This window comes from Rhinolophus sinicus, linkage group LG11 (assembly GCF_036562045.2).
Source record: "Rhinolophus sinicus isolate RSC01 linkage group LG11, ASM3656204v1, whole genome shotgun sequence".
Taxonomy (NCBI): Eukaryota; Metazoa; Chordata; class Mammalia; order Chiroptera; family Rhinolophidae; genus Rhinolophus; species Rhinolophus sinicus.
This window is the reverse complement of record NC_133760.1, coordinates 33574501-33586491: the sequence shown is the minus strand read 5'-3', so window position 1 is coordinate 33586491 and position 11991 is coordinate 33574501. Positions and strand designations below refer to the sequence as shown.

Here is an 11991-nt window from a genome sequence, read left to right as displayed (position 1 = left end):
ACCTTACACAGCCCAGTGGGCACTTCTTAGCCCTCTGGGCTTGGACATTACAGTCTGCGAGTTTCACATCTGCAGATTCAACCAACTGTGGATTGCAAATATTCCAAAAAGAAATGATTACATTGTTGCTGACATGTCCTATTTGGTTAGGCCTATGATGGCTGTGTCTGTACTGAACATGTATAAACTTTTTGTCTTGCCATTATTCCTGAAACAATACAGTATAACAACTACTTACACAGCACTTACATTGTATTAAGTATTGTAAGATGATTTAAGTTTTAGGTATTATAAGATTAGGTGTTATAAGATGTTTATAAGATTTATTAAGTATTGTGGAGATGATTTAAAGTATACAGGAGGATGTGCATAGGTTACATGCAAATACTACACCATGTTCTATAAAGGACTTGAGCAGCCGCAGATTTTGGTATCTGTGGGGGTCCTGGAACCAATACTCTGTGGATACAGAAGGATGACTGTACTTTTTCTGTGGCTCCGGCCAGACTCGATCCCACTTCTCCTCCATGCACCAGCGTCCGTAGCTCCACCTTGGCCCACTCTGTTCCTTTTGTCTGGAATGCCTTTCCCACCCCTTCCTCTGTCTGGTAAACACCTGCTCAGGCATCACTACTCAGCTCAGATAGTCCCTTCTCCAGGAAACCTTCCCTGGGTTCCCAGGCTTATTCAGGGTTCTCGTGAAAATACCAAGCCCTCACCCCAATGCAGAGAGGACACCAGATTTTCATTGTCTGTCTCTTCCATCAGACTGGGAGTGCCTCCAGGGCAGCATTCAGCGCCCCGGGACCCGGCTGGCCCTTGTCGGGCCTCAGCAGCTCCCTGCTGGGTTGTGGAACTAAGACACAGAGCTGGGGGTTGCACATGAAGCACAGATAAGCAGTGCACGACCTGAACTGGGCCTTCAGGCCTCTAGACCACCCACCAGTGGACTGGGGGCGGGAGGAAAGTGGCCGTGAGTTCTCCTGAGGCTCCCTGTGTTCACATTAGCCCCTGGACACGGACAGGGCTGAAACAATGGACTGGCTGGTGCCTCTGAGAAGGAAAGAAAAGATTGAGCCAGCTCAGGTGACCTTGAGGGAATTGCAGAGCTGACCAGGGGCCCTTCCCCCAGTGAGGGCAGCCAAGCAGAGCCAAAAGAAGCTTCTGGGGCCTGGAAGCCCAGGACGAGGAATGAGGGTGAGAAGGATCACAAGGTCTCTCATCTCTCCTTGCCCTCAGTTTCCCATGGTCTGCCCCGAGTCCTTCCCACTATGTATCTGCTTAGTTTCTCTCAGGCTGGAGGCTGAGTCAGGACCCCTCAGCTGCCCCCAGCCTTGTCACAAGCTGAATGCCTGCCTCAGAGTCATTCAGGCTCCTCAGGCACCCCAACCTGGAGCAGTGCAGTATAGGGATATTGAGGGATCTCACACGTGTTAAGTTCTCACTACATGCCTGGCACTGCTCTAAGCACATACCTTCACCCACTCCATTCTGAAGGGGACATCATCCCCATGTCACACACTGGGGCACAGAGAGGTTGAGTGGCTTGCTGAGTGTCACACAGCCAATAAACAGCAGAGCCAGGAAATTCTGGATTCTTCTTCAGGCCTCAAGACCTTCACCTGCTCTAAGGAAACTATGCCCCCCACATGCCTTAGAGTATGTTGAAGGGTGGGAGTGGAGAGCAGCAGCAGCTGTGAGCAGTTAAAATTGCCTTGGGGGGCATGTGGGTTAGTCACAGAGGTCACACAAACTGAGGAGCAGCCTTTAAACCTCTTCCTACGGTTGAAAAATTGCAATCAGGATTCTAACCAAGTTGTGAGGGTTCCTAGTGGAATTAACTAATTGAGCTAATGAAGGAATGTATGGACCCCAGCCTTGCCCCAGGCTGCCTACAGGCTCTGGAGACTGGCAGACTTGTATACCAGTCCCCACTCAGCCACTTCTACCCACGTTACCTTGGGCAAGTGTTTCTGTTCCCCATATGCCATTGCTGAATGGGGATACTCCTTCATGAAATGATGTACGTGAAAGTCCCAGTAGGCACCTGTGCCTAGATGGGCTTCTCTGTCTGGATGTGGGCTGTGGGGAGACAAGCACACCTTTATCAGCGAACATGCACACGTTCCCTCTCATTCCAGGCAGGGAGGGCTCCAGGGACATGTTCCCACCAAGACCACATTAGCCAGTGCTGAGCATGGGAAGTTCTGGCCTGGCCACTCAGACTGGGGAGAACAGTGAGAGCCCCCTCAGTAGCCCAGCCTCAGCAGGGAAGTGGGGAGCAATGTGGAGTCAAGTCCAAGGGATGTGACTTCCTCACCCTACCTTTAACAAACTAGCTTCCTCCTTCCCCAGCCAGGGAGTCTCAAAGCCTTCCATAGTCACCCCACCTGAGAGGATTTGCAGCCCCTCCAGGGAAGCAGGGCAGAGACACCAGCCCAAGGGCCAGACCCAAGGTTACTGTTTGGCCACAAGACCTGAGGCGGGGCGTGGTCCCTCAAGCAGCCTCAGTTTCCCTTACATACAGTGGGGTGATTAAACCCTGGATCATCTGGGCAATGCCAGGCCCCAGTGCAGGAGAAGAAGTGGGATAACAGCTGGGAGGGGTTCGTGTCTCCTGCTGCTTGGACCCCCAACCAGACCCCAACCCACACTTGCTCCCTCTGACCCAGTGGGCTATATCCAGGCCCAAGCATTAGGATAGTCAAGGCCACACACTGGGTGGGGCAGGGAGCCCTCATCCCTCAACTTAGGGAACCCTGCCTGGTCCTGCAGCATCCCTCCACCCCCACCAAGGAAACACAGAGTCGACAGCCCTGACCTACCAGGAAATAATCTTTATTACAAAAATCTGCATGTAAACAAATAGCCACTGCACTGAACAGCCTCCCTCCAGGGCATGCATACTGGGTATAGAGAAAGGCAGTGTCCTCTCCCCACACACAGGCCTGCCCCATGGGCTTGGCTCCGGCTGCTGCTTGGGATGCACATGGGCCGGCATACCCACCTCTGTGGGCCCAGCCCTTGACGGACCCTGGGAACCACTTCCCTGGGCAGCACTGTCTGTCCATGACCATGAGGTGGGGGAAATCCAGAGTCTGAGCAAGCCGTGAGGCACCTAGGGCAGTTGGCTGGGCCAGCCCACCAATCTGCCCACCTATCTGCACAACGCAGTGAGTGTCCGTGGGGCCTAGAGTACCGAAAGATCATGGCAGGACTTGGACTTGGCGCGAAAGGCCATCTTGCGGCTGTTGCGGGCTACAATGCGGCCCAGGAAGCGCTTTGCCTTCTTGCCAAGACTCTCTCGCCGCCGGGTGCCTGCTTGCCGACGGGCATTGGCCTCTTTGCTGTCTCTGCGCAGGCGTATCTGGCGCACAACGCCCTCGAACAGTGCCTGGACATTGTGGTGCAGCGCAGCCGATGTCTCAATAAACTTGCAGTCGAAGACCACAGCGCAGGCCCGGCCCTCTGGTGCAGGTAGGACAGGCACACATCAGTAAACAAAGGGTGGGTGTGTGAAGAGCCTACTCAAATCCTTTCCACCCCATAGCAGCTACCACTCAGGAATCTGCGGGGAAGGGATTGTGGAGGCCTGGGTCCTTCCCAGAAACAGACCCCAGTTCCTGGACCAAGGGTGCCGGGCATTGCTGAGTCACCCAACTGACAGAGTTTAAGGAGCTCACAAAGGCCCATGAAAGGAGACTCGTTTATTGAAATAATTTGAAGTCTGATATGTAAACGAAGTGCTGCAGTAGTCAACACAAGAGATGAGAACTTGATCAGATAGCTTAGCGCTTTATGATTCGATGACCAGTGGGGTGGAGGGAGTAGAACATCATCAAGTCATTGCTAGGTTCCCCTATGAGGCTCAGTTTGGGGGCCACAGAGGAGGATGCTGAGTCCAAGAGGGGAGCATCCTCCCCAGAGGCAAGCCTACTTCGAGACTGGCCCAGGCCTGGGATCCAGGCTCTGACCTCCTGGCCTGGTTCCTTGCACTCTTCTCACCCTCATCTGTCAGGCCAGGGACAGAGGACAGCAGAGAGGGCTCTGAGGTGACCCAGCAGCCTGCATCTCTCCTAGTGCATTTGCTCCTCTCCCCAGCGCTCTCAGACTTTGGGGAATCGTGTGGGAGGACAGCAGCTCTCTCCCTCCCCCTCTGCCCCACAAGTTTTCTTCCTGAACATTCTTAGCCACCCATGATCCCCTTGAGCTGAGTCAAGACTGAGTGGACCGGAGTCCAGCCAGGATCTCCCTCTCTTTCCAGCCCGCCTCCTGCTTACCATCCAAGGAGACCTCGCGAGAGCGCACCAGGTCACTCTTGTTGCCCACTAGGATGATGGGCACATCATCTGTCTGCCGCGCCCGCCGCAGCTGGACTCGTAGCTCTGAGGCCTTCTCGAAGCTGCCCTTGTCCGTCACTGAGTACACGATGACGTATGCATCCCCCATGGCCATGCAGTGTCCAGGTAGCCAGTGGCCCCCATCCTAAAGAACACACACACATCTACCTAATAATCCTTGCACCCCAGCAATAAGGCTGTGACTCCCGTCAGGCCCCTACCCCCAGCTCACCCCTCCCACCCTGCCCTGGGTTTTAGCCTGCATCCTACCTGCTCCCAAATGTCGTAGACCATTAGCGATGCCTCTTCTCCATCCACCATGATGGAGCGATCATACGTGTGCCCTAAACAGGAGACTAGTAGTCAGGTTGCCTGTGGCTGCCAAAAGCCCACCCCTGTGCCAGGCCACGTCCTCCAAATCCTCCCCAGAGCCCCCTCAACCTTCCCCTCCACTGATGGCTGTTATGTGGCAACAGAAGTGATGGGGCTGGGAAGTGGAGGGTGGAGAGCATGCTGTACCTGACCCCCACCTTGACACCCGTTCTCCACGCTAGCAGTGTCCTGGATGGCTACTCCTATGCTCCCTGCCCTCCTGCTGCCTGGGCCCCTGGGTGGTTCTGAATACAGTGGCCTGAGTTAGAAGAGTAACAGTCACATGCCCTGAGGGCCTTGGTCACCTAGGGGACCTCTCCTAGAAACTCCCTTTGGCTGTGTTCCTGCCAGTCCGGGCGGGGAAGGATGTCTTGTCTCCATCTTACAGAGTAGTCCTATGTATGCTCTGGGCCTTCTACTCAGCATTTCTTCCCCTACCAAAGTTGGGGGTTCCTTCTTTAGTTTCCTCATCTGTGAAATGGGTAGGTAGAGACATAATTCTGAAATTGACTTCAGAATCCCTTGGTATTTCCCACTTTTAATCCAGGTCCCCAGCCCTGTAGCCTCCAGTCTTAACCCTGGGATCTCCCGTCCATTGAATAGTCCCAGCTCCTCACCTGCGGCCTCTGCTTCAGGCCCATCCTCTACACCACCGAAGATGCGTGCCAGAGCGCTCTTGCCCACGCCAGGCGCCCCCAGCAGCAGCACTTTGTAAACGCTCTCGTCTGAGTCGCTGCCCCCCGAGCTGAGCGAATCTGAGGAACTCTCAGGCCAGTCCAGTCTCGGACCCGGGGACCCGGTCCCTGCCGCAGTCGTTGCCAAAGCACCGGGAGCCAGCGCCGCCTGCAGGTCACGCTCATCCACCGGCATGCTTCGGCGGTGCAGCGGAGGCGCCGGGCCCCAGGGTGTGCTGCCCCGACGGCGCTCACGCTCCCGGCCCCCGCAGCCGCGCCCGCCTGCTCCGCTGCCGCCGCCATTCAGAGTCATCGCGTCCAACGCCGTCTGGGGAAGAATCGGGACGGCCATGTAAGCCACAGTGGAGTTGGAGTGAGAGGCTGGATCCCAGGCGCACCTGCCCGACCCGCAGTCAGGCAAGATGCTCGGGGCTGACGACCTGCCGCTGTCCCATCCCAGCTGTGATGGTCCTTGCGCCCCGACTTGTGACTGATCCTCCTGATCGGCAGCCCAGAGGGTGCGACTACCCCCATCCCGCTCCGCGAGGACACTCACCCGCTCGCACACCGACACCGTCAGGACTAGGTTCGGGCTCGGGCACTCGGTGCTGTCCCCGCGGCTGCCTTCTCCGTCCGCACTGGGTCGGGGCTCCAGAGCCTCCTATTTAAGCCTCTGCCCACCCCCGCTCTCGCCCCCGTCCATGCTGAGGCGGGGGCTGACGTGTCATTCCCCTTCCCCCCAGGGGGATCCCCCACCCTCCTCCTAGTACCTCACACCCAGAGACCCCGCCCCACTCGCCAGGGCGGGGCTGGGTCAGAGGCAGACTTGGCAGACAAAGCCTGAGTGTGCTTGGGGGAGGGGGCAGGAAAGGGGGGAGAGTATGTGAATGGTGCTGGGGAGGTGGGTGGGGGTGGAGAGCGCCATCATGGGTTGGGGCAAGGACCAACCAAGTGTTCCACTCCTCTCTGGGGAAGAATTAAGTCTGGCCCTTTAAAAGTGAATTCTCCCTTCCCTCTCGCCTAGTCTTGGCCTGTTGCCCAAGCAAGCAGAACAGTTACAGGCTGGAGAAATTTCACCCTTCTCTGCCCTGTTAACACCTACCCCACCCAGCCATATCTGAGCTAGAATTTAGGGGTCCTAAACTGGGCTTCTAGTCTCAACACCAAGTTCTTCCCACTCCTCTGAATGGGAAGATTCCACCTGATGAGCCTGCCCTTCAGGGTGAGGATTACTGTCACCCCATGAGCCTCTGGAGAGCTGTTTGGGGGAGACGGTAAGGAAGGGAAGCCCCCTGGCAGTGTGTTGAAGGTAGAGATGCAAGCTTGAATCCTGGGGAGGGAACACAGGCCCGGAGAAGGAAAGGATGAACTCAGCACCACCTCACCCCCCAGCACCCTCCAGACATCTGCCAGCAAACCTGCTAAAAATACCTGGCCCTGGCCCTGGTCATTCGGCTCCTGGGCTGGAGGTTGCCCAAAGTTGGGGAAATCCTGGCAGGCAGGTGTCAGATGCCAGTAGGCACAGTTAGGGGTGGAACTGGACCAGAACTGGATCAGAGCTGGATTTAGCCACTTGAAGTCTTCAATGTCTCCCTCCTTCCCTCTAAGCCCCAGACTGAGCTTGCTGTTCAGGGCATATGCAGGGCCTGGGATTCAGACTCCCATCCATGAAGGGCACAGATGTGGGGTGGAGGCAGAAAGCTCTTCACCACCACTTGGTGCCACCACTGCCCAGAGCTCACCCCCCTCTTCGGACCTAGGGTTGGCGCTGGGTAACAGAGGGGAGGAGACGTAATGTGAAGGCTTGGTTTCTAGTCCTGGCTCTGCCTCCAGTTTCCTGTGTCCCAGCCTCAGGGTGCCCACCTATCAATTGGGCATGACTTGTTCCCCCTTGCTCATTTCTGGGGTGTGTGAGGATTGGGGACAGGCAGACGGTGAGGCACTGGTGACAGGGACCTGCTATCAGAATGTAACGTTTGGCTTTAAAGAGTGTGGCAAGGGTGAGGGGCACCCATTCAGGGTTCAGGCGACATCACAGATGGATGGATCCTGGTGGGTTGTTGTAAGTTGTCATGGAGACCTGGTATGGCTCTCTAGCTGCTGTGTCAGTTTCCTTGGCAACATGAGAGAAACTTGGAGTGAGGAGGGCATGGCTAGGTGTTAGGGGGTTCATGCAGGCCCCTCTCATGAACCCCAAAGTAGGCAAGGACCAAACTGCGGGGTGGCCTGTCCGTTTGTGTCCTTCACATGCCCTTGGGGGGAGGGGGTGTCTTGGAGTCCTGAGCAACCCCATGCTGGCTCTAGCTTCCTGGACTCAGTCCAGTGGGAAAAGGGAATCATGGGTCAAGCCTGATGTCAGGGGATGCAAGTCTCAAGAGCCAGCAAACCACTTCCCATCAGGAGTTAGATTGGACTGTTTATGGCCCCTTCTACCCTCCTCACACATGACTCTGCCATTGAAAAGAGCCCCTGGTTATCGACCCAGAGAGTGGGTTTGGGGGATGGGGGGTAACCTGTGGCTCTTCCCAGCAGGGAGCCATGCAAGGAATTAGGGCTGGGTTTCCCCTCTGGTAATCTGAGCTCTTGACTTCAGCAGTGTTTCCTCATTGCCATGGAAGCTGCATCCACATTGGGCCACTCAGGCCCCAGGCATTCCCCAACAGGCCAGACACACTCACCACAAGCCTAGGTATGGCCAGGGGCCCCCGGAACCAAGACCAGGACATGTGGGAGACAGCCCACACTCCCACGTCCTGGTCCTCCCAGCTCTCTGGATCGCTCAGCCTTCAAATCCCACCTCTGCCCATTTATCCTGGCTGAGCCTCAGTTTCCTTCTGCATAGAACGGGGACAATCTCTTCACGGGGGTTGTTATAAGATATAAATAACATGAAAGGCATAAAGTGGTTGGCACATGTCTGGTACAGAGTATCTCAATAAAACTTATTGTCATGCTTGGTTGGACAGGGCAGGTTGAGTGAACCGGTAAGGCCTGTCCTGCTTCTGCTTCATTCTCTCCAGAACAGTGGTTAGCCTAGGAGAGGGGCAGACACAGATACCTCTTCTGTCCCATACCTACTTCTCTCTGTGGGACCCCACACCCTTCCCCCCTTCAAGTAGCAAAATGTTGCAAAGGGAACTTGGCTGGGTTTCAGTATCCCCAGCTCTCCTCACACAACAGCCCCCCCCACTCCAGTTCCTCTGTTCTAAGGCCCAAATCATTCTTCATTCCACCGACCTCTACGAAGTACCTATTGTGGGCCTGGCCCTTGTGCTGTGGGCATGATGATGAGCAAAAGTCGACATAGCTGGGCATGTTCATACATGTCATCTAGTCCCTGGATCAATCTCCCTTAGCTATGATTTGTTGTTACTATTTTGTAGACATGGTAACTGAGGCCTGAGAAGTCACAGGCCAGAAACAGCAGAACCAGATACATCTGGTGGAAGGCTTCAGGGACATAAAACTTCACGACTACCCCCATCACCCTGCACCCGTATTTTCAGACTGCAGCTGGGTTCCAGAAAGTTCTCTGGGCGCAACCCCAGGATTCACAGATGGTGTCCCTGCAGGCAGCCATGGGCCAGGTGCAGATGAGTCAAGCCTGACAAAGGGAGCTGACATCCCAGCTGTGATATGAGCAGCTAGATGACCCTCGCTCACCGTGGCCTGGCTGCCAGGAGGGTCAGCTGAATGACTCAGTGACACCTGCCGCCCCCATGACCTCCCACCCCCAGCTGAACAGACACCACAGACACCTTAGAAAGATCGGGGCCGTCAGTGCAGAGGTGTATACACATGGTGAAGCCTACAGCCAGGTATCGGTGGTTGGGAAGCTCCCATGGGCCTGAGGGGTCCTGGTTGGTCACCCTGCCTCTCTGGAGCACTGAGCTTCTTTAGCTGTGGAAATGGGGTGGGGGGGTACAATGCCCGGAAGGTTACCTGACATAGGCCCAGATCCATGGAAAATCTCCACAGAGCAGTTCCACGCAATTGTCACAACTACCCCACATCACACACGAAGAAACTGGGCAACTTGTGCTGATGACTTCACCTCTGAGCTTGGGCAGCCAGATCTGGGTCACTAGGTGGAAAAGCCACTCTCTCCTGAAACTGGGGGGTGCGGGTGGGCATAGGCCTTCCATCCAGGCAACAGTACCCCCTGCCAGCTGAGCAGTACCTGCTAAACTGCTTAGGTTCCTCTTTACTCCTTATCTGGAGGTCTTAGGGAATAAATTACTTATTCCAGCCCGTTTCCTCACCAGCAACATAGGGATAATAAAGAATAATAACACAGAGCTGGATTAAGAATTTCCAGACTAGGTAGTATATGTAAAGCCCTCTGCCAATGCCCACTCTTAGGCTCACTGTTGTCAGTGGCCCTCATAAAAAGATTTGCCAAGTGCCAGGCTCCCTGCTGAGGCCTCTGCCCTGTCACATCTGAGCCTCAGCAGGCATGAGGTGGGCAGAGCAAGGCTTAATTTCCTCATCTATTTTCAGAGAAACAGGTGGGGAATCATATCATTATGGCTCCTAACTGGCTGACCCGAGGTCTAAGACCCACTATTTGTCCTGGTAACCAATTGTGCTCTGGTCACAGGGCTGGGAGAGGCAGAAGCCCTAGACCTGAGCAGCTGGGTGACACACACCTCCAGTAGTGCTGGCAGAGGGTGCTTCGGGTTCCTTTCAACAGAGGACTCTGTTGTCACTGCACTGACCAGGGGACCAGACTAAGCTGAACATCACCAACAGCAGGACAAGCTGGCACCACACCCTCAACTGGTGGATGCTAAAGGATACATGCAACACTCCTGGGCAAGGTTCTCACTAATAAACTTAAGTCTGAAATCAGTAAATTTCTGGTTTACAGAAAACACAGCAAAGGAACAAATTAGATTGAGGGATTTCTTCAGGACAACTCACCTGGACTTTTAAAAAGTTGGTGATAAGAAAGATAAAAAGGCGTGTGTGTGAGGGGAGGAAAGGGGGGGCAAGGACAGAGTTCTATAAAAGGCTAAAGAAAGCCAACAACCAAATGCAATACATGGACCTTAATTGGAGCCTGATTAAAAAAACAACTGGGGCGGCTGGTTGGCTCAGTTGGTTAGAGCGCGGTGCTCTTAACAGCAGGGTTGCCGGTTCGATCCCCATATGGGCCACTGTGAGCTGCACCCTACACAACTAGATTGAAACAACTACTTGACTTGGAGCTGATGGGTCCTGGAAAAACACTCTTAAATAAATAAAAGTTGTTTTTATAAAAAACAAAACAAAAAAAAAAAACAACTGTGAATGACATTTGGGGGTAATTCATATATGACTGGATATTCGATAGTGTTAGAGAATTGTTCTTTGTTGGCTAGAAAACAGTACTGTGCTTATACCGCTTACTCTTAGGAGACACAGGATGAAGTACTTAGGAGTGAAGAGTCATGTGTCTGCAGCTTACTCTCAAAAATATTATTATACACATACAAATAAAGCCAATGTTACAACATATTAACTGTTGAATCTATATGGTGGGTATGTATGAGTTGTGATTACAAAATATGGTAAATGTTTAAATTTAAAAAATGTATTACAGTAAAAGACACATTGCCATCAATCCCCCTCCAAATACTCCCCCTCGCTACGATCACACTTAGCCTATCATTCTTGGCACTTTCTGAAGGAGTTCTGGAAGTCCTCTTTCGTGTCTTTAGTTGCAATGTCGTGGCTGCCTCGATGTCCTGAATCCATCCAAAACATTTACCTTTCATGGTCATTTTTACTTTCGGGAACAGCCAGAAGTCGCACGGTGCCAGATCTGGTGAATAAGATGGATGAGGATACACCGTAATGTTTTTATTTGACAGAAATTGCCATAGCAGAAATGATGTGTGACACGGAGTCATTGTGATAAAAAACTACAGTGAATGCTGCTGCCAAGTGCCATCCAACAGAAAGGCAGGGATCTTCAATACAGGAAGCGGCGCTTCGAATCTTAGTAACAGTGTGTGACAAGTTTCAACTTGTTCAGTGCAGTCAGTCAGGTGTGAGCTACGGACCTTGATTGGAGCGTGATTACAAAACAACTATGAATGACATTTTGGGGAAATTCATATATGACTAGATATTCGATGGTACTAGGAAGGTGTGTTTCAAAGTATGCCATAAATCACCCTCCATCAGGACAACGCTCCATGTCACACATCGCTTCTAGTATGGCAAGTCCTGTCAAAAACATTACAGTGTGTCCTCATCCACCTTATTCACCGGATCTCGACTTCTGGCTCTTCCCCAAAGTAAAAATGACTATGAAAGGTAAATGTTTTGAATAGATTCAGGACATCGAGGCAGCCATGACAGCGCAACTAAAGACACTCACAAAAGCGGACTTCCAGACTGCTTCAGAAAGTGGCAAGAACGATGGGATAAGTGTGTTTGAAGCGAGGGGGAGTATTTGGAGCAGGATTGATGGCAATGTGTCTTTTACTGTAATACATTTTTTAAATTTAAACATTCACTGTATTGTTTGATCACACCTCATAGGTGTGTTCATTACACTAGTCTTTCAATTTTTTGGTATACTCGCAACTTTTCCAATCAAACCATTCGGAGAAATT

At 53.1% G+C, this 11991-nt stretch overlaps 1 protein-coding gene across 1 annotated transcript; it reads right to left on the bottom strand.

Moving 5' to 3' along the window:
• Positions 1-2822: 2822 nt before the first annotated feature.
• On the bottom strand, positions 2823-6079 carry RRAD (RRAD, Ras related glycolysis inhibitor and calcium channel regulator). Its single transcript, XM_019755349.2, has 5 exons — positions 5943-6079; positions 5330-5714; positions 4611-4684; positions 4281-4485; positions 2823-3468 (listed from the first exon to the last, which is right to left on the bottom strand). The coding sequence occupies exons 2-5, from the start codon at positions 5697-5699 to the stop codon at positions 3191-3193; spliced, it is 927 nt and encodes a 308-aa protein (XP_019610908.2). The 5' UTR covers positions 5700-5714; positions 5943-6079; the 3' UTR covers positions 2823-3190.
• Positions 6080-11991: the final 5912 nt, after the last annotated feature.